We start from the raw sequence: 22,623 nt of genomic DNA, 5'->3' as shown, positions 1-22,623 counted from the left end.
GAAGAAGATAACACGCGTCATATCGCTGTAGCCGAATAAACAGACTGAAACGCTTTGATTGATTAAACATGACTAATAAACACACGACTGCCTTATTCAATGTAAGAAGCCACATCATCTCACAGAAGGATGCTCAACTGTCGATATAAAGTGAGTTTGGAGAGAAAACATTTTATTAAATGTTGTCTTTTGTTGGACAAGATGTGACAAGATGTTAATAAATGCTTCTCATGTATGGAAAGATGTTTGACGCTTGTTGCTTTTTTAAATGTACATTAAAAGCGACTCAAACTCGCAGTGCTTTCAGATGGATTAGCATTTGGAGCCATACTTTGCGCATTTAAAAAAAAAAAAAAAAAAAAAGGCAGCCTTTGCGATTTCATAATCGCACTAAGAATCTTGTTTCAGCGATAACCGCGTTTAAGTTCAATTTTATTTTTCGTATCGTGCAATAAATCATGCAGCCCTAACATGCATGCCAGGCCAGTAGTTGGCAATGTAAGTTTATAAAAAAAAAAAAACCCACTACGTGCCTATAGACTGAACAAGTAATACGCATGCATGCACATGACATCACTGTTTTCACAAATTTAAGTTATGATAACAGTCTTTTTTTCAAAAAATTTGCACTTTGAAACCCATTTTCAAAAGTTCGCATTTTCAGGTCCCCAAAATGAACGGTAAATGAACGGCCAAAACACATGAAAAGTTTTCCTGTTTTTAGTTGAAAACAGTGTCATGTAAACAGCCCCTAAAACTAAAACATTGTTATTGTAAATTGAATTAAAATAAAATATAAATATTAGATGAAAAACAAATTTATTTTATTTCAGTTAGTTGCCAAGGCAACATTACTATTTTTGTTTTAAAATGACTAAAACTAAAATAAAATCAAAGCTAAATAGAAATAATTACAACAAAATCTAATAAAAATGACAAAAGCACATAAAATTACTCAAATTAAAATAAAAACCTGAAAATATAAAAATAAAAGCTAATTCAAAACACTAAATAGTGTATAAACAATACTAAAATAACATTTTAGAAGTGTTACATACTTCGAAGTACATACTTAGTACAGTGCATTCAGAAAGTATTTTTCTTTTTATTGTCACATTTTGTTATGTTGCAGCCCAGTTCAACTATGTTTTTTGTTTTGTCATTATGTATAAATTGTTGGTGAAAAAAGGTTTTATTAAGCATTTTAGCATAAGGCTGCAACATAAAAGGTGAATGGGTTTGAATACTTGTATATAAATGCACTTTATTTTTCAGGGCATGCAGTATACGATCTAATTTAGTAATTAGATTTAGTATTGATTTGAAGTACATTATTACAGGGAAAATCCCTCCTGGAGTAAACTGAGGTTAAGGCCCACCGATTCACGCATAGTAGGTAAATAACGAGCGAGGCAAACGCAGGTCTACTTAGAAACCAAACAATAAAGATGGCTCCGAAGACAACAAGACACTGTGCAGTCCCAAGTTGTGGAAAAACACAGGACTTTCAGCAAGACTGAAACTAAAAGACGATGCTCTGCAGACTACATTGGATCCGACAGTAATGTCGCACCACACGAGTATGAGTACTTTTTTTAATCACGTGGTCACTATTGCTTTGTCTGTTATTACAGATCACTTGATATGTACCATTTATGCATTTTTAAATAGTGATTAAATTATATACAGAAAGCGATCAAACGCTCTCTTTATAATGGCTGAAGCTGTCGATCACACAGCACAAGTTTATCTGGACTCTTGCCAAAACTACAGTTATGAATCTCTAACTACACCGTGTTTGCACTGTTAGTAATGATAGAAGCATTTGTGTGAGTGCAGAAATCAAGTTTCAATTACATGATCACTGCCATCACACGATCAACAGGCTGTCTGTCATCGGCTACAGTGCTCATCGCTGCAAGCTTCCATGCAACGGAAGTAGACCTAAATATAGTGCTATAATCAACACTTTTCACGATTAGTTAATCTTGACAGATTTAGGCCGTAATAGTAAAAATGTGATAAAGTTTTTGCAGTCAATCCATAACTGCCTGGCAGCACCAGTTCTACTTATAAGACATATGCAAACGTGTCAGCCAATCACAGCAGTGGGCGTTTACACTGAAGTCTTACAGCAGACTCTTCAGTGTTCAGACCAGAGGGCTAAAATCAGGGTAGAAAAATAGCCTTTCATTTGTAAATTATGGCAATTTTTGATGTAAAAATCATTACAAGTTTACCTCAGGAAACACTATGAAAAAATAAAAAATGACCCCTTTAAGTGACTAACGCTGTCTTAATGGTATTGGTTCTCAAATCTAGATCCTACAAATCTAATCTAGATTAAACTGAAAAACATACAGTTCTTGAAATTTCTGGAATCACAAAATGAATAGCTAATTAATTTAATATATGAATAATTATAGCAGAAATAGCAAAAATATTCATTAGTCCAAAAAAAACAAAAAACAGCTGTAAAACAGATTTAAATCCCAAACTAATTTTTAACATACAAATACTGTCATATTTCAAAAATGTAATTTATTTCACTTGGTCATAATGCAAAACTGACTTTATATATAACTGATAAAAGTTCCCTGCACTCACGCATAGTTAATTGTTATTAAATGTTATTTTAATTATTGTTTGTTTATACGTTTACAACTGTTTAATTCATAAAATTTAATTATAAATAATAGTAGTGCTGGGCGGTATACCAGTTCATATGGTATACCGGTTTCAATTTTTCAAAAACTGCCATACCGGTGTGTAGCTGAAACAGCTGCTGTATCTATTCAATTGCCATGAAGCGCAATGTACAGTGTATAGAGAGCGGACTTATATTAACTACATACCCTTCTTACATTTATGGAAACAACTTTATTACACAGCAATAAATAACTCACAAAACTAACTCTCTTTAATACTGCGCATACCACGCATAGCCAAATGATTTCCGCGAGGCAGAAAACATGAATGAAATCACGGAATCCAGTCACAAATAGAACTTACTGTATAAAGCGAAAGTCACAGAATTTAGCCATTTTTGGTTGAATAAGTCAAAAGTAGGGCTGTACAATGAATCAGATATCGATACGGACTGAAAGAGCGCCGCATTTTCGTCTACTACTACACATACTGAAGCACGCGTGACGCTCGCGATGATTTCAGTGTCTGCTGTCTCACTCACTATACACATTAACTTCATCTGCAGAGCTGCTCTTAGGGTCACTTTATGAACATTTCACCGTTTAATTTGATAAAACTATCGACATTTGTCATATCATATACACAGGAAGTCAAACGTCTTCACAACCCTGTCAAAATAAAAGTTCGGTATAACTTGAAATAACAAATATACTATTGTACAATCGAGTGTACTTCGATTAATAGAGATAATAGCCTAATAATAATAATAATAATAATAACACTGTTTATTAAAACACAAACTCAAAGGTCTTCATTGAAATTACAGATATTGCACAGTAAAAATGTTTGTCCTTACAATGCTTATATAATATATTCCCTGTACTCCTGACAGTAAAATATGCCCAAAAAAAACAAAAAAACAAAAAAACAACAACAACAACAACATCAACACGTGACATACCGTGAAACCGCCAGAATCTTAAAAAAAAAAAAAAAAAAAAAAAAAAACAACGTGATACAGATTTTTGGTCATACCGCCCAGCACTAATTAATAGTGAATTAAAAAACAAAATGAATTAAAACAAAATCCATAAAATGATGGGAACTCCCAAAAGGTTCTATATGAAGCAACTGAAAGAACCCTTTAAGGTTCTATATAGAACCTTTTCTCATAAAAGTGTGGTGCCTTATGACATGTCTCATAATTGTTCAGGCTACAGCAAGTTTGAATGGAAAAGAACAGAGTAAACAGAAGAAAAATATTAAAATTTCATGTGCTGCTGCGTATTTTCATTTGCGAATCTAACAGAGATGCTCAGACTCTATTCAAGTAAGTTCTAGGTTAAATGACTGAACCTAAAACTGGACTGAAGACCTTCACAGATGCTCAGAGAGAGGAGACAACAGCTGCCTGACCACCACAGGAGCGGAACTAGAGACAAACACGTCTTCAATAATAAGCATGTGTGCTTCTAACACCTGACATCTGGCACCTTCTACAGTCAAGAACAAGATTCTTTCTTCTACAATCTTTTGAATTCTCTCCAAAAACACCAAAACCAACAAATACTCTCAGATGAAGGCCATACTTAAAGTAGAAAAAAAAATAAAAAATCAAAGCACATATGTGCAGAAAGTCAGCAGATGTGGGAGTTAATGCAAAAGAGTCCAATCAGACTGTACAACAGCAGATCTCAGGTGTAAACCACTAACGCCACCTGCTGTTCATGTAGAGCAACAGGAACCAAGGGTGCTGTAGGGCTGTGAATGCACTAAGATGCTTTCAGTGAAAACATGCCTGTTGGTTAACTGTCATGTGACATTGCAGTTGTTACACAAAGCCATGCGACACTCCTCTGAGTGGTACAGGGTTAAGTCAAAATTCCACCAAGTAGAATACAGCAGTATTATACAATAGTGTATACAATATTATTGAATTACCGATTCGGCAACCAGATAAACGAGCTGTTAGAATCATGTAAAACATAATTATTATAAGATTTCTTTGACTGAATAGTTCATGCGAGCCATACAAAAACTGATGTCAATTAAAAAGCAGTTCATGATCATCTATTTGCATGCAATGCTGCAATTTCGGCATCCAAAACAACAACAACAACAAAAAAACCATGCAAAACTGCCTCTATCACTAAACATGCATTTGTGATTCTTTGTTACACATGTCTGTTTCAGGTACATGCAAGTGAAACATTAGGGTTAATATAGAGCTGTGAATTAATGACAGGATTAGAGGAGTATATGGTTCAGTCCAGGTCATACTGGGAGGAAATGAGTGGGGTGGATGATGGAAAAAAAAAAAAAAAAAAAAAAAAAAACTAGATATGATAAAAACTGGTGTTTTGAGGGGAAATACATCAGTACATACCCAGAAACAGCCTCTTAGGAACTTTGATTTCTTCGTCCTTACTGTCTGTTGCTTCAGACAAATAAGACAAATAAACAAAAAATAAGAACAGGGAGAGCGAGGGGAAAAAATAGATTGCATCGCTCCATCTTCTTGGGGACACAAAAGACCTGAAGTGATTGAGCTCATGAAAACATGACCAAGTCATATTTCACCCTAAAATCAAACGTTAAGATACTATATTTTGCATTAGGAAAACAAAGCATATTTTTAGAATCACTATTATACTATTATAATTTCTTGACACATTCTCATTACTCTAATGGGTCTGACTGCATAGTACTAACTAAATAAACAAATAAATAAACATGATTTAAATCATAGAATTTATTTACATTACAGTAAATGAGAATAATATAATGGCCAAAAACAATACTCTATTAATTTTAGCAAAATAAATATTATGTCACTTTTCACCTGATTTTGTATTTGGGTCATAAAGTTTGGAATCATTAAAAAAAATTATGTTAAGTCTTATGCCCATGAAGGCTGCATTTATTTGATTAAAAACACAGTAAAAACTGTAATATTGTGAAATATTATTACAGTTAAAAACAACAATTTTCTATTTTAATATATTGTGTATGTAATTTATTCTCGTGATGGAAATGCTTGTTTTTTTTTTAGCAGCCATTACTCCAGTCTTCAGTGTCACATGATCCTTTAATATGCTGATTTGGTGCTCAAGAAACAATTCGTATTATTATGATAGTTGAGAACAGTTTTGCTGCTATACACTACATTCAAAAGTTCGGGGTATCATTGGGGTAACATTGAAAATAATAAGAAATGTTTCTTGAGCTGCAAATCAGCATATTAGAATGATTTCTGAAAGGTCATGTGACACTGAAGACTGGAATATAGATGCTGAATATTCATCACAGGGATAGATTATATTTTAACAACATATTAACATAGAAACATGTTTTTTAGATTGTAATAATATTTCACAATATTACTTTATTTTGATCAAATAAATGCAGCCTTGGTGAGCATAAGAAACTTCTTTCAAAAACACTTGTAGTGTGACTACCAGTTAGCTACATATACGATCATTAATTTTTATGTGTACCAAATAGGTTTGTTCAAAATCCGATCAAGGGAACCTTAAGATTTGAATTTCAATGTTGGGTTAATTATGCAGAAGTAACAACGGAACTGTTTCCAGTGATTCATCTAGTTATTTTGAACATTCTCCATCTGTTGAGAAGCTGTTGGAGAGTCACCACTGTGAAGTTAACTCTGAGAAAAGTTTGTTTAACTCTTTTGGATGTCGTGTCAGTTTTAAGACAATAGACAACCCATAAAGACAGAGAAGGCAGCAGTATGACTTCACAACAAAAGATAAAAACTGTTTAAACAGGATGTCCTATGTAAACTGACGAGTGAGAGACTGTTAGTTTAAGGCTTCATCTAATTTGTCCAAGGAGTGTTTCTAAAGTTAGAATATGTCTGTAACTTTATGCACAGTGTTTTTTGTTCTCTCTTAGTTATTGCTTATGTTCAGAACAGCATACTACTCAAATTACTTCAGCAGTATGTATAATGCATTTTCTGTATGCATGGAATACCTGGAATCACTCAATGAAACATATATGTATATAAGTCATGTCATGACAATATTGTAGCATAATACCACCAGTTTGAAACATTAAAATCATTAAATACTATATACTGCATTACATACTATTCTAAAAAAAAAAAAAAAAAAAAAGTATGCAGTATACAGTACATACGTATTCCATTCCGAACATAAAGTTCAGCTTTCAGGCTCAGTTTGAGTGAACAAATTCATCTTTTAATAACTTTGTAACACACCTCAAGTATAAATAAACCTGAGACTGATGTTCACCAAACAGCCATCCGGTCAAAGTTCGTCCCCTTCAAAGGCCCTCCTTGTATGATAATCTTGTGAAACATGTTCAAAGACAGACCCTGAGCCTGTAAACTCAAGCAGCAAACTCAACTAAAGAGACTGACTGGAAAACCAAGAATTAGAGAATTTCATATATAAAAAAATATTAAAGAAAGAAACCAAGAAAAAGAAAAGTAAATGATTCATTCATCTGGGGGAAAAAAGTGTTACACAAACGTTCTCTCCAGTATAATGCTGAAAAAAACTTCGGTCTGTTGCTTCACACACACTCAATCGGAAGCTGTAAAAAGTCATATAGATTCCCACCTGTGAACGAGCGGCGTTTGGTGTTGAGGTCAGTGGCCATGCGGACGTTGGTGCACAGGTTCAGCATGATTAACATTGTAATGATCATGATTATACTCTGCCAAAGCAGCGGAGTCTCAAAGTAACGTCCAAACCTGGAAAAATAAATAAAAACAACACACAAACACACACACACACATTATATATATATATATATATATATATATATATAGGTCAGAGCTTTTTCCATGCTTTTTCAAGTTGTTACTGATAAATGGATGAGGATTTTTAAAATCATTTGACATATTTTGCTAGGGCAGATTTTATATTTAATTACATACATACATATATATTTATATATATAATTTTATTATTATTTTTTTTTTTTATCAATGCACAAAAAGGACAAAATATTTGTGCACCAATATTAAATTTAAGCACCTTTCAATGTTTTTTCATTCATATTTAATCATACACATATATACATAGTACCGGTCAAAAGTTTAGACACATTAAAATGTCATATTGCATAGAGTGCTTGCAAATTTTTTATTTTTCAATTTTTGTTTGCATTTTGTTAGTTAATTAACCATTTCTTCAATCACAAATGTTTAGGTCTCCACAATAACAGAAAACCTAATAATCTTTTAAATATCCAAGTCAGGAAATTGGAAAGTAATAATAATTTTTTTTTTTTTTTTTTTTTTTTATACAGTACCGGTCAAAAGTTTGGACACATCACTATTTTTAATGTTTTTTAAAGAAGTCTCTTATGCTCATCAAGCCTGCATTTATTTGATCAAAAATACAGACAAAAACGTTAATATTGTGATATATTATTACAATTTTAAATAATGGTTTTCTATTTTAATATACTTTAAAATATAATTTAATTTTGTGATTAAAAGCTGAATTTTTTATCAGCAATTACTCCAGTCTTCAGTGTCTTCAGTCTACATGATCCTTTGGAAATCATTCTAAAATGCTGATTTATTATCACTGTTGGAAACAGTTGTGCTGCTTAATATTTGCTTTTTATAACCTGTGATACTTTTTCAAGATTCTTTGATGAATAAAAAGTTTTAAAATAGAGAGACTTCTTTCAAAAACATTAAACAAACATATGATGTCAGATAAATGCCTCTTTATAAATACACAATAAAGGGAATTATGGCAGATGAGTGGATTATGTGTCATGTATTTACATTGTTTCCTCATAAAGCTATCGTGCAGATGGATTTTGTGGCTCCAGACAGTATAAATGAGGTATAACTCACCTAAATAGTATTCTTAATATGTTGGCTACCAGCAGAACCAGGCAAACATATGTGGAGAATCCTTCAGCATTCTGAGTCCTGCGGATATCCCTGTACTGAGGGATGTATGGCACAACTCCTCCAAATATGATGGCAAAAGATGCGATCCAAGACACCACTTGATGAACAACATACATGATCTGATCCATAATCACTTCATCCATCTTTGAGTGATGTATCTATCTGTCCTTTATGGTTAAATCAACTGAATGCAATTACTAGCCCACTAATTTAATGAAACATAAATCATTACTATTTTACTATTTCGTCCACATATTAAAATGTAATTTCCTAATGATTACTGGATATATATTCTAAACAACGACAGTAAATGTACTTTCATTGTCCCAGTCACCATCCACTGTCTCATTAGATCTAATTCATTCAAGTGCTTCCCTTTTCCAGGAAATAAATACTTGCTAAATCGATGGGAACGGTTCCTCAGCGTGGGTCCATATTAGACGATCGATATCTTCTGTTTTGTGATCTGTGCAAAGATTAATAGAGTGCTGTAAAACATTTTAATGCCGCAGTGATCCTCTCTGCTACAGTTGGCTAATGCTCATAACAGTACTTCCGTGTTGCAGTACGTCACGATACGCTCATTACATGCAGGGTCCTAATGCCAGTTGATTTTTTTTTTTTTTTTTGACGCGCGTTTGACAAAAACAATGATACGGCAAATTATTAACGATGAACGCCAGTATTTAAGCAATTCTAAATGTAAGCAATATATTTACCATCACATATTAGACGCACTCTTGAAATGGCCTGATCTCAAACTGCTTTATAGCCTACTTATGATGACACAAGATTTGTCTCGTTTTATTAAACCCCTCGAAATCCAAATGAAGTTGCCATGTGCCAAAACTCATGAAAACAAAATTAGATATTATCAGCACTGTGTAATTCAAAATAATTGTTTATCAGTGGACTGAAAGTGACAAAAATTCTTCTCTGCTACTAAAAGGGTTAAATGTTGTGAATGGATGCCCACATAAGAACGAGGAAGTCTTTATATGCAAACAATGAAGGAGAGTGAGAAGTTGAGAAGTTATAGAATCCTTTTATTCTGGTTGATATATGATCAAAAATCTCTGAGATTAAGGAACATACCTATTATTTTCACAGTGGTGCTGTTTTAGTCCAGATAACGTTGCTTAGAGCTGAAACCAACTAACACAACAAAGTCAACCAAACTCATGGCAGGATCCGAGTCAAAAGCCGCCAAAGATTTGACTGCAATGGCAAGTGTTCATTTTATATTTTAGTTTGACAATTATATGAAAGACGAGGAAATTTTATAATTGCAGTTGCTGGATAATGTTTTAAAAGTTTCACAAATCTGCTCAATTTATTTCTTCAAACAGATGGAGACAACAATGCAACAACTTCAGAGCAGGTTTCAGAACGTATCTGACCAGATCATCTCCAAAAATATCTTTTCAGATACATAAGCTCACTTTGTAGAAGTTTAGATTAGCTTTTTTTTTGCTGTCATAGCACTAGCATGAAATGTATTTGTATTTGAATTGTTCCTATAGTAATATGTTTTGGACACAATACAATGACAATATCACAGACTTTTGGGCAATAAAGTACCTTGAAGTACCATCTAAATGCCAAGGATAGCCTAATTCGGTGGTATTACCATTTGAACTTATATCATGGTATTGCCATAACACTTATAAGAAATCAATACTTTTATTAACCAAGGATGCATTAAATTGATCAAAAGTGACATTTATAATGTTACAGCAGTTTTCTATTTCAAATAAATGCTGTTCTTTTGAACTTTCTATTCAAACACATTATAGTGGTTTCACGAAGATATCAAGCAGCACAACTTTCAACATTGATAATAAGAAGAAATGTTTTATGAACAGCATATTAGAATGATTTCTGAAAATTCAGTTTTGCCACCATAGGAATAAATTACATTTTAAAATGTATTCAAATAAGAAAACAATCATTTTAAATTGTAATTATATATTTCACAGTATTGCTCCGTTTGATCAAATAAATTCAGCCATAAAAAAAAAAAACAAAAAAAAAAACACTTACCAACCCCAAACTTTTAAATGGTAGTGCACATAATAGTTTTAAAAACATATCTAACATTTGAGTATCATGTTTATTCTTGATAAATGCATTAAGCTTTTTTTTTTATCTTGATAAAATGTTACAAAAGTCATCAATGATGAATGCAACATCTATTTGGGGTCTCATAGAGTGCATATATAAAACAGGAAGTGATTTTTTACATTCTTCTGATTTTTTGATTCTCTGATTGTACACACTCAATTGTGTGTGAAACCATTTATTAGCTTCATTGATTTGGGCTTAGATATGCTGAACTGAGGATTTTTTTCTTAATGTCTGAACTGGATGAGATGGGAACACGTATAGATGACCTGGAGAAGAATGTCGCTGATCTCATGACACAAGCAGGAATGGAAGATCATCATAAATCAAAGCAAGTGCATTGGATTTATTTAATCTCCAAATTAAAGTTTGCTCAATAAGACATTTAAAACAATAAATCATGATATATAACTTAATATTTCTGTTTTTCTGCACAGTGACTTTGAAAAGAGAACAAGCTGGCCAAAGCACTGAGCAGAAATGTTGCAGAAGCTTGAGATCAACAGTATATTTGTGAATTAAGCTATGCATGTATTGTTCACATGTGCCTTATTTTTTATTAAGCTTATATACATGTAATGTGGATCTTGTACCTATCAATAAACTAAATTGTTTAGCTTCTTGTGTAAAATCTTTTCCAGGGTACAATATAAACAAAAATGGAAGCATGTTAAAATATATTCATATAAAGGACCTCTCAACGTTAGCGTTAAAAATGAACCATTATGCAACACTACACCATGGTGCAACATTAACTTATGTTGTCTGGCAATTAAAAGTACATTTGTATAGTTTTTTACATTAACAAAGTGTCTTTGCTATTGGGGAAAACGTGTGTGAACGTACAGTACATCAAGTGTATAGTTGTTATTGTACTCTTTGACCAGCAGGTGGCAGCATTGTTTCTCTCTTCTCACAGCTCTTTCCATAGCAGTAAATTAGTAAATTATCAAGGTAATTAAATCTACGGAATCGGAGTCAGATGTGGGTCTTCAGCCAGACCATCATAATAAATGGAATTTACTGTGTATCTGTGCATCTTCTCATGACTAGATAGAAAAGAAAAAGAGGCCTCCGACTGTTGAACCGCCTCCCCTAGATATCTACACTATTTATAATTTTATAATACACTTGTATTTACAAATATTTAGGTATTCGTTGGAACATTCTGCTTTGTCAGTGACATGTTTGTTGCTTTACTATGGAATTTATGTTTTTTATATTTATTATTATTTAATGAACTTACAGACAAAACAATCAAACCTTCCGAAACTTGTCTGCAAAGAAGCATCTTCCGCTAAAATGCAAAGACAAACTTATCGCCAACGCTCATTTGAATCATAAAAATCTTTTTCCCTTGTGGCTTACATGAAATATCGCGAGATTTGTGCGGACGCTATTCACCAAAGATACGCCACTACCCTCGCCCCCTTAGTTGTCAAGGGAGACTACGCAAGAAATGTGACGTACGCCTGTGGGCTGGACCGTGAGTTGGAGAAAGGGAATGTCGATCGGTGAGAGATCGGTTACAGAGGCGGCCGGGAGCGTCAACAGAATGGGTGAGAATTTAGTCCCTGTTGCTTTATTAAACTCAAACTGTCAAACTCTTCTGTAAGTAGGTTTATAGGTTTATGTGTGCCGTGTGTTTTTAAGACGCGCGCTTTGTTGCGCGCGTTAGATGCCTTTCCTGAGCGTGTTAAAAGACAAATAGATCTGCTCAAGCTCTCTGTTTCAGTGTAATCTTCACTGTTTATGTCATTATCATGACAATTACTGTCTCTTTTCTCAAATAAGACATTTAATTGAAAGGTTTCACTAACGAATATGTACTGTGGGTGGTACAATGATAGTATCATATTGTAATGCAGTGGAACTGAATCAGAAGCATATTCATCTGCCATGGTATTTTCATTGTTTCTAAGGTACCTCAAAGAATACCACGATGAAAAAAATATCGCATTAACATAATATTGTCCAGAAAACGATGAAAATACTGGCTAGGATGGGTTTAAGCAACGAATGCGGTGCTGTGGCCAGACATTTAGCTCTAGTGTTTCCGTCTGGAGAAACACCTTCTTGTGTCTGTCACTTTCAGCTTTGTAGAAAAATTCAAATAAGTATGTTGCAGTAGGTCAGGGGTTTCTGATGAACACATAAACCAGCTAATCAAGGTCTTCAGATTCACTAGAAACTTCCAGGCAGGTGTGTTGGTGCTAAACACCTGAAAGTGGCCCTCCAGGAGCAGGATTGGACACCCATGATGTAGAGAATTTATCACTTGCTATTGGATGAATGGAAGTATAGATAGATAAAAGGATGAACTGATAGATAGATTGATTGACAAATGGGTGGATGGATGCATAGATAGATAGATATGCACAGATACTAATAATTCACTATACAGATACAATATGTACATTGAATAATCATAAAATTATTTGTTGTTTCATTTTAAACATTAATTGCTTGAACAACTTGTTTTATCCAAATTGTCGTTTGGTGATGATTATACTAAGTTTGCTTGAACCGGAAGTTGCAACCGACTTGAGTAGTGTGACATATTGTAAAAACAGAGGGCAGGGCTTGATTTTTGGGCACCTCCTCACCATCTCTAGCTGGAAGCAGACTGACGGTTGGAGATGTTTGGTTAAAGACGTTCTGCCCAAGCCATCAAACTGACGTCATCTGAGAAGGAATGCAATTCCACAGCGGAAGCACATTTTCAGATTTTGACTAAAGATTATGAAGACAAACACATTTTCTTTTGTGGATTAACCTGGATGGATTAATTGTTCATCGCAAGCGCTAACAAAGTAAATATGGGAATCAATTTTGATTTCATGCGGACTTTAAGAAGATCCACTAATGTAGAGTGTCAGGCACAAACCACCCATGATTCATGTTTACTGTACTGAAGGTTGGTTATGTTCACTAAACATTCTCCCTTGCACTTGTATAGTTCATATTTAAGATGTTGAATGTATATTACCTGCCTTTTACCTTTACTTCTAAGCAACGTAACATCTTGTATGAAGCCTCAGTCTTCTGTACTTGAATAAATTTGTCTTATAGCAACACACAGCATGATTGTATGTAAGTTTGATTTTATGAGACGCTGGTGTGGTGAAAACCCTGTTGGGCTCTTGTTCAGTGAGAAGAATTCATTCTTTTTTATTCCCATCATGTTTAGATCACATGGCTACTGATTGAATCGTTCCCGTCCATTCACATGTGACTGTATTTTTCCAATGGTTAGTCATGAGGCCTCATTTATAAAACGCACATACAATCGAATTTGATCCTAAATTCAATGGATTTCATCTTACCTCAAAAGGGAATAAATCAGGATATACTACGCCAACTGAAGAGCATTTGTAGAAACGTTATAAACTCAAATACCAGTAATTAATAATCTTTTATGAAAATGTAAAAATGAATGGCAGTCGCAATATGCACAAATTATAATATGCCTACATGTTGATCTACAGTTCATGAAGAGGGAGCATTTATATTATATTATTTAGGAAACTCGTTCGTTTACATTTATGATCATTCTAGTCTTTAAATGAGGCCTCTGGATTGAGTGGTCCCACAATGCTCTTTTTTTTTTTTGGGTGTCCACACCATACTAAAGTAAACATTGTTTCCCTGTATTGCTGAGTTTGCCAAATTTGTAAGGTTCATGAGAATCTTCATGATATTTGGCTGTTTTATTTTAGACATTTAAAGGGGTAGTTCACCCAAAAATGAAAATTCTGTCATCATTTACTCATCCTCATGTTGTTCCAAACCTGCATGACTAAATTCTGTGGAACGCAAAAGAAGATATTTTGAAGAATGTTGGTAACCAAGTTTTTGTGACCACTTACTTCAATTGTATGGAACAAAAAAAAAAAAGTTGTCAAAATATTTAATTTTATGTTCCACAGAATAAAAAAAAGTCATACATTTTTGGAAAAACATGAGGTTGAATAAATGATGATGTTTAAAGGGTTAGTTCACCCAAAAATGAAAATTCTGTCATTAATTACTCGCCCTCATGTCATTCTAAACCTGTAAGGCCTTCGTTCATCTTCGTAACGCAAATGAAGATCTTTTTGATGAAATCTAAGAGATTTCTGTCCCTCCATAGACCGCTACGCAATTGAAACTTTGACGTTTCATAAAGAGATCGTAAAACTAATCCATATGTATTGAGCGGTTTAGTCCAAATTTTCTGAAGAGACACGATCGCTTTATATGACGAACGGTTTGAATTTAGGCTTTTATTCACATATAAACATTCATCAACACACATCAGTTGTGGTAAACGGAAGCTCAAGAATGTTTGCTTGACGCGTGCGAGAACCAATAAGGTTCATTCTCGTGTGATACACAGCATGCTTGAGCTTCCGCAAGAGGTTTGTTCTCGCGCGTCATTTATGTCGTTTATGTTCGCTGATCAATGTTTATATGTGAGTAAAAGCCTAAATTAAATCTGTTCCTCATAAAAAGTCTTTTCAGAAAATTTGGACTAAACCACTCAATTTATATGGATTAGTTTTACAATCTCTTTATGAACTTTTTGAAGCGTCAAAGTTTTAGTTGTCTAGCTGTGAATGGAGGGACAGCAAGCTCTCAGATTTCATCAAAAAGATCTTCATTTGTGTTCCGAAGATGAACAAAAGTCTTACATGTTTGGAACGACATGAGGGTAAGTAATTAATGACAGAATTTTCATTTTTGGGTTTAAGTGGGTGGTTCTTGAACAAAATAAGATGCCGTGTGGACCAGACCTTGTGCCAGTAGTCAAAAGTCTGGCTGTGTGGGACCAGCTGAGTTTATGGATCAGGATCTGCCATTCTTGTGGATGTCAATCTATTTTGGATGCAGATGTGATAGTGACTTTCCAGCCCTTGAGTAGGATGTTAAGTGAATAGTTTACAGCTGAAATCTTGAGAGAGAATGTGTGTCTGTCTCTGAGCTGTGGGTGGTCAGAATAGCCATTATGGAGCGTATTGTCTGACTGCTTTCATTGAGTGTGTGATGAGAAAACCAGGCCGAGGCTGCTTGCTTTGCTCAGGTGTTGTTGCGATGAGTCGACAAGATCCTGGTAGGGCTCTATGATTTCTGCGATACAGAAAACATGGATGGAATCGCGAAAGCCAGTCATAAAATTTACTGTATAATGTGGAATGTCTTGGAATTTGGGAAATTTTGGATGAATAAACTAAAAGCCTGTACAATTAATCAGATCATGATATGGACTAGTGTCTGTGAATATTAAAGTGCAGTTTTATCTACAACACACAAGCACGTGTGACGCTGCTGGTGGTGTTTTCAGCATCTGCCTTCTCACTATTTGAGGACATGAACATGTGAACTACATCTCCAGTGGAAAACAGATTTTGGAAAACAAAATGGAAAAAAAATTAATTTAGATTTCATTGGGCCCTCCCTTCTTTTGCTTGTATGTCCATGCACAATTGTTTAGAGTCATTATCAGTTTTGCATCTAAATCACTTTTTTATACTGTATGAACTGTGGAGTTTGCAGTTAATTGTGGACCCTGTTGACACCTTGGTGTCAGTCATGCCTTGTGAACTTCTGGTCCAAAATGTTTTATGTAAAAATGGGATATCAATGTATCTTAAAAGCTACCATTTACTCATTTTAATTGCTTTGTCTTTCTTACTTTCTTTTTTTTATTGCTTTAGTTTTAGACTACCACATCTCTTCCGGCAGTTAAGCCACATACAAAAACATGTCATTGTTTCAGGACTGCAGTCACTCTCTCTCACTCTCTCTCTTTCATTTTGATCTCTGTAAGGTAATGCTTTTGGTTAGGTGTCATCCAAAAATCCCTTCTAACACTGCAAAAAATTGTTTTTTTAACTTAGATTTTTTGCCTTGTTTCCAGTCCAAATATCTAAAAAATCTTAAGAAGCATTTTCTAGACTAGTAAAAATTGTCTTGTTTAAAAAATAAGTCAAAATTAAGTGAGTTTTTGCTTAAAACAAGCAAAATAATCTTGTTTTCGGTTTGAAATAAGATTACCCCATTGGCAGATTATTTTGCTTGTTTTAAGGAAAAACTCACTTAATTTTGACTTATTTTTTCTGAAAACAAGACAATAATTTTTACTTGTCAAGAAAATGCTTCTTGATTTAAGAATTTTTAGATGTTTGGACTAGAAACAAGACAAAAAATCTAAGTAAGAAAAGCATTTTTTGCAGTGAAGGGACTGACGACATGACGGCTTTGAATTTGCATCGTAGATGGAGCTCTTGGATTAGTTGGTGAAATTCTCAGTGTTTTCCACTCGTTTTAGACGCGGCGTTAATGTCCAAGCATCTTAACCTGGCACGTCTTGATTAACCGTTTACACTTATTTCCATATGCTGGATGAAGGAATCCATCTGTCCCATAATAACCCACATCAGTGACCCAGAATGTGACCTTGAGGTACAGTCGTCATGTATATCATATGTGTGAAAGCCTTGACATGATTTATTTTTGGTTGTGTGAGTCCTTGTGGACCATTTCTGTCAACCCTACACCACAGGAAAATCCAGTTGTGCTTTTTTTGGTCTTCGGCATGTTCCTCATGGCGGTCTGTGGTGGTTTTTGCTGCTTGAGACCATCCAAATTTGCATCAGTGCATTTACTGTATTGGTTCATTCAGATGTTCACCTTCAAACAAGCTGTCTCATCTTTGACAGGCTTTTAGCCTAGAAGAAGGAACATTTACACCCTCTCTGTTTACCCAGTGAGATCAGACATTATTATCATTACACATTATTCCCTGCATGAGTGCATGTGTGTACTAGAGTGTTTCTCACACCTAACACCTGCCTTCTAGTAGAACACCAAAAGATAACGTCAGCAGGAAGTGGTGCAGGTTATTCAAAACAGACTTTCATTTGTAGTTTCAAGAAGGAGCATTGCGTAGGTGGGGAAAATGGAATAAGAGAGGACAAAATCTTATATAATAATAATAATAATAATAATAATTAAATAATATTAAAAGGTTACAGTTCACCCAAAATGGAAACTTTTGTCTGACTTGGCAAAAATCAGACTGGTATGATTTTCAGTTCAACTAAGCATTAACTTAATTAATTCAAAGTTAAAATTTTGCTTTATTCCTACTGAAATTGACCTTTTAAAGTGCATACATGATGTAAAATGGCATTGGTTCTCATAAGTTTCATAACTGATCACACTGCAGCAAAACTGCATTTGCGAATTGTATAAATGTGATTATTTCAGCTGAGGTTCTTGGTGCGGAGCCAGGCGAAAGTATAAACAAGGCTTCAGACAATGTGCAAATGCTGAATTGATTTCTCTTTCACGTCGTCTTGTGCTTGAACGGACATACTCAATATTTAATCAAAATGCCCATATTGGCGAGTAACCTCATAAATATAGCCTGTTAAGTGAACATAAACACTTAGGAATAAAACGAGTGTGTTACAGTATATTGGATCCGTGCAGTTCTTAAAGCGACAGCAGCCTAATAAACATGCTGCTGTCTTTTAATTTTAATGTTATAATCAAACAACAAAGGACAAAGAAAAAATCACTCCCTGCTCTTGACTGAATAACTTTTCTTAATTTAATAAGGATTAATCCATATTTAATTTATACAGTGAAGACTATGCATTGTTATTTTACATTTGATTATTCCATTTTTGTACCTAAAATTACTGTTAGACCTACCTGAAAACCATGTAAAGCAATGTTTATTTAATTTTTATATGTGCTATTGCTCGTAATTTGATTATTTGTTCTTATTTTATTACTGACAATTTAACAATATTTGAAATGTATGATTTAGGCTAGTAGTTTTTGGTGTCATAACCTTATTTGTTAATGGTCAAAAACAATGAAAACGATAACTAGGCATTTATTACTTATTTTTTGTGGTGGGGCCAGTTAAAATTTTGGCAAGGCAAGTAAAAATCTGAGCCACTGGCCTGACCGGGCCAGTAGATATATATATATATATATATATATATATCTATTATATTATTTTATATTATATTATATTATATTATATATATCCGTTTTTTTATCACTGTATTCTGTGATCCTGTTCGCACAAGTTTGTATTTGCAAATTTTATGATCGCAATTATCACTGAATAACTACTTTAGTCTAAAATTTTGGTCTGTTCCTGGCACAAAGCTAATTTATGACTTCAAAAGATCTTGAATATAATGCATGAGTCGTCTGACCTACTGTACCCTTTACCGTACGTTGCAGCATACTTTCTGAATCATCATCACAGACTTGCATCTATTCAGCTGCGTACGTGTCCCTCCAGGACATTTCCTTTTGTTGTGTTAGCAGAATGACATGAAGGTTTTGATAGTCAAACGAGTTGGGTATTTTGCAATCACAGACCAGTATATTTGATGATTTGCTGTTTCAGAAGAAAGAAGATACTATTCATAGAAGGCCTGATTTATTCAGTGAGATGATTTTTACTGTCCATTTTACTGGCAGCATAAGCACTGTGGAAGTCTAGTGCTGAAGCCCAATTTCTGGCCTTCCTGTAATTCTGTATGTTTAGAGAAGTGGTTTAGTTGTACAGCATTAGGCAAACACTATGTGCTGTACATTTTTGTGGTTTGGATCAGGACTAAAATAGGCTGATTATTAACAGAAGCTTCCACAGTGTTTTGTTCTTAAACTCAGGGAGTGTCTCACCAATTTCATAGTATAATCGGTCATTAGCCATTTACACCTGGTATTAACATGTAATAATAATGTGACCATTAAATTTGGTTTGATTGATCACATCGCAAAGTGTTTGGAGACTGTTCACACATGCACTTGAGATTAGATCACCTGAGATGAATGTTAAAACCAGGTGTTCTATAATTTATTTGATTCATTGGCTGTTCAACATCAGCTGTCAATCAAACCTGAGCCAGTGGTTGTAGTGAAACTCTTAGTGAATCACAGACCAGCAGCTACAGATGAAAACCTCTTAACGCACTTTAGCTGTTAGCTTTTCTCATTTTCTCTCTTTCTGTTTTATTTTGTGTATGTGGATGCCTCTTTTCCTGCCTGGTGGAATCTGATCGGTCCATCCATTCATCCATCCATCGAACTGTGGAACAACATGATTTGAATGCTCTTCAAAGTAGCAGTAAGTATGCGTACAATCATTTCAAACACCTTGACAAAACACAAATGCATGTAATTCAGATCCCCAGAAGATATAAAAAATATCTGGAGCCTGTGCTGCTAGTTTGCTAGCTATTTGATAACAAATAACTAAAATGTTTTTGCCTGGTGGCCAATGAAACTAATGAAAGAAACTCATAGACTGATCACACCAACACGAATATTCAGCGCAAAAAATTGCGAAATATGTTCAGATTTATGTATGCATTTTTTTCTATTTAGACCAATGTGGACAAAACAGCTGACCAGCTCACTTTGACAGTAGGTGGCGTTTATGGAAAAAGGAATACATTGGTACAAAAGGGCAACAGTGTGCAACTTTCTGTTTTTGACACCCACTTTCACAGAGTAGAAAGGAAGTCAAACTGTATTTACATGTTTCAAACAGTTGTTAAAACTTTTGTATTTGCTGTGGTGTTTATCAAATAACAGTAAGTACAGGGACGAGAGACTGTTTCGGATTCTTCTTCTGCTATTCACTGTTGCTTGGCAAAATACTCTGTTCTTGAGCTCCACCAAGTCATGGTTATCCATGTGGTTATCATAACGACATGGGGTGGACTTTTTGTTTTGGATGTGGACATTAAGAGTTTTGCACAAACAAGCACTGACATTTTCTTCAGAAAATCTAAAAATAGAGTTTTTAAATGATCATTTGTCTTAAAGCTCTTGCTTTTAACTAATTATAGCCAAGTTTCTATGCTGTTGTTTAAGTGTCAAACCCAGTTTTTCTATTTTTGAAGATTCATCTTGTTAACAGTAACCATGTGTAGTCATGAAAGATGGCCGCGTACTTGTTTCTTATTTGTAGTGTTTTTTCAGACAGGCATGACAAAGCCATTGACTGTGTTTTGGTTTTGGTCTACAGCAACAGAAGAACCTTGAGGGGTACGTGGGATTCGCAAATCTCCCCAACCAAGTGTACAGAAAGTCTGTGAAGAGGGGCTTTGAGTTCACTCTCATGGTCGTTGGTGAGTAGCTTCTGTCCAGTTTATACCACTGCTGCCCACAGAATTCCTTTTATTTTCCCCTTAAATTAAAGCTCATTTGTAATTTGAGTAGAATTATAACCAAATCATGCAATAGCCTTTTTGGTCTATCTGCTTTTATTTAAAAGTCATTTTTCATAAAGCTTTAAAATGGATAGTTCACATGAAAAAGAAAATTGTCATTATTTACTTACCTTCATGTTGTTCTGAATTTCCTTTTTTCCTTGGAACACAAAGAAGATATTGGAGCTTGACATTTCTAATTCACTGGAAAAGAGCAGTGCCTTTATCATTAGAACAGTCTGCTAAATTTCTTCTTTTATGTTTCACAGAAAAGAAGGTAATATGGGTTGGAATGACTTGACAGAGAGCAAATGTTGACCAAATTTTCATTTTGGGTGAATTATCCCTTTTAAAAAACAGATTGTATGTCCTTTTGAGGTTTGCAACATATGAAAAAAAGCTTGAATGAAACGTTAATAAAAGCAGTGTCAAAAATAGAGGGCTGGTGACCCAGCATGCTCCGCTATGTGGATTATATGCACTCATGTGTCTAGCGGTATACGGTTTCACGCGGACCGCTTCATGCCGGGGCGCTGGCAGCTGCGCGCTGAAATGCATTTGTGATGGATTTCACATGGCAGAACAGAACGAGAGAGCAGGGCTTGAAGAAACGCACATTCAAAACAAATGTGCTTCCCATTCTCCCATGGACCTGGGGATTTTCCCCTCCTTTGGAATGTGTGTGTGAGCGTGGCCTTGTGGGTGGGAAGTTTCCTGTAATCCCATTCATTCAGCCTGGCCTTAGGACTCGCATCTACCTCCACCTTCAGCTCTTCGGCCTCCAAACACAGCACAACTTGAAACTGCCACTGACGCCCACCTGGGGTCACCTCACGTCCTGTTCATAACGGAGGTAATCCAGAGCAGAAGCCGCGTTTTTGGACAGTTTTTCAGAATTCCATCTCCATGGGATTTTGGGAGGAGTGTTGGTGAAGCTACGCCCTGGAGTTTCCCCCTCTGCTACACGCTGGGCAGGAAACAAGCTTTTAGATGGCAATTTGGTGTAAAGCATGTAATTAGGATCGCAGAATAATTGAAGAAGTGCAGCGCTGTCAAACACTTCCAGCTCTCTCTCTCTCTCTCTTTCTTTGGATGATAAAAACACAGATGTTGTTGTTCAGACCACTCATCTGTTCTCGGCGGGACACACACTGGGGTCTTCTATGGTTTCAGACCTGTCTGTTGACTGACAGTGGGGTACAGTCGTGAGGCTGGTGAAAGTCAATATTTACCAATCATTAACACATTTACTAGCCACTTGGAAGTATTGGCCTTGATCTTGGCTTGTGTGGAAGCATATATTCTTCTTATTATTTTTCTTTTCACTTATTATCAGTGTTTGGGAATATGAGCTCTGTAAACCTTTATTTGCCTATGATAATGGTTGGATTTTATTCCAGATTTTAGGTTTTAAACTGTTAGACAGGAAGATGTTTTTACAGTGTTTGTAAATAAACACTGTACTGATACTGGACATTTTTTTTTTTTTTTTTTTTTTTTTTTTTTTATATATATATATATATATATATAATATATATACACTTTTATAAAGGTATAGGTTATCTAAATGGTCTGCCTAACATTGCATACTAAATTATGATTAGTCTACCGTTTTGCATCTATTCGCATACTGAATTATGATTGGCCTTTATCATTGGTCATCTGTCTGTCTAGTTTCATTAATCAATCGAATGTTAT

At 34.7% G+C, this 22,623-nt stretch overlaps 3 protein-coding genes across 9 annotated transcripts in view; 2 read left to right on the top strand and 1 right to left on the bottom strand.

Annotated features, from left to right (window-relative positions):
* LOC127500900 (solute carrier family 66 member 2) overlaps window positions 1-9,132 on the bottom strand; it is a 43,628-nt gene extending 34,496 nt beyond the window's left edge. Inside the window, exons 1-4 of one of the 3 annotated variants that reach the window (XM_051872497.1) lie at window positions 8,968-9,126; window positions 8,513-8,669; window positions 7,257-7,390; window positions 5,036-5,086 (exon numbers count right to left, since the gene is read on the bottom strand). In XM_051872497.1, coding sequence (XP_051728457.1) covers window positions 5,036-5,086; window positions 7,257-7,390; window positions 8,513-8,669; window position 8,968 — 343 coding nt within the window. In that variant the 5' untranslated portion in view covers window positions 8,969-9,126. Of the gene's footprint in view, window positions 1-5,035; window positions 5,087-7,256; window positions 7,391-8,512 lie in introns of all 3 variants that reach the window. The other 2 variants (XM_051872496.1, XM_051872499.1) reach the window with 2 other exon arrangements.
* A 23-nt stretch (window positions 9,133-9,155) lies between these two features.
* On the top strand, window positions 9,156-11,312 carry LOC127500901 (heat shock factor-binding protein 1). Of its 2 annotated transcripts, none has more exons than XM_051872501.1 (5): window positions 9,156-9,274; window positions 9,683-9,798; window positions 9,922-9,988; window positions 10,937-11,027; window positions 11,134-11,312. In XM_051872501.1, the coding sequence occupies exons 2-5, from the start codon at window positions 9,754-9,756 to the stop codon at window positions 11,168-11,170; spliced, it is 240 nt and encodes a 79-aa protein (XP_051728461.1). In that variant the 5' UTR covers window positions 9,156-9,274; window positions 9,683-9,753; the 3' UTR covers window positions 11,171-11,312. The 2 variants fall into 2 exon arrangements, with proteins under 2 accessions (XP_051728461.1, XP_051728460.1); XM_051872500.1 differs by having other exon boundaries at window positions 9,157-9,274; window positions 9,522-9,798.
* Window positions 11,313-12,185: 873 nt separating this feature from the next.
* The window catches only part of septin7a (septin 7a), a 51,741-nt gene continuing 41,303 nt past the window's right edge, over window positions 12,186-22,623 (top strand). For all 4 annotated transcript variants that reach the window (XM_051872495.1, XM_051872494.1, XM_051872493.1 and 1 more), the window contains exons 1-3: window positions 12,186-12,254; window positions 20,096-20,134; window positions 20,742-20,844. In XM_051872495.1, coding sequence (XP_051728455.1) covers window positions 12,201-12,254; window positions 20,096-20,134; window positions 20,742-20,844 — 196 coding nt within the window. In that variant the 5' untranslated portion in view covers window positions 12,186-12,200. The remainder of the gene's footprint in view (window positions 12,255-20,095; window positions 20,135-20,741; window positions 20,845-22,623) is intronic.

Source organism: Ctenopharyngodon idella, chromosome 19, assembly GCF_019924925.1.
Source record: "Ctenopharyngodon idella isolate HZGC_01 chromosome 19, HZGC01, whole genome shotgun sequence".
NCBI classification, from domain to species: domain Eukaryota; kingdom Metazoa; phylum Chordata; class Actinopteri; order Cypriniformes; family Xenocyprididae; genus Ctenopharyngodon; species Ctenopharyngodon idella.
Note: the sequence above shows the minus strand (reverse complement) of the source record. Positions and strands in the feature narration are given on the sequence as shown.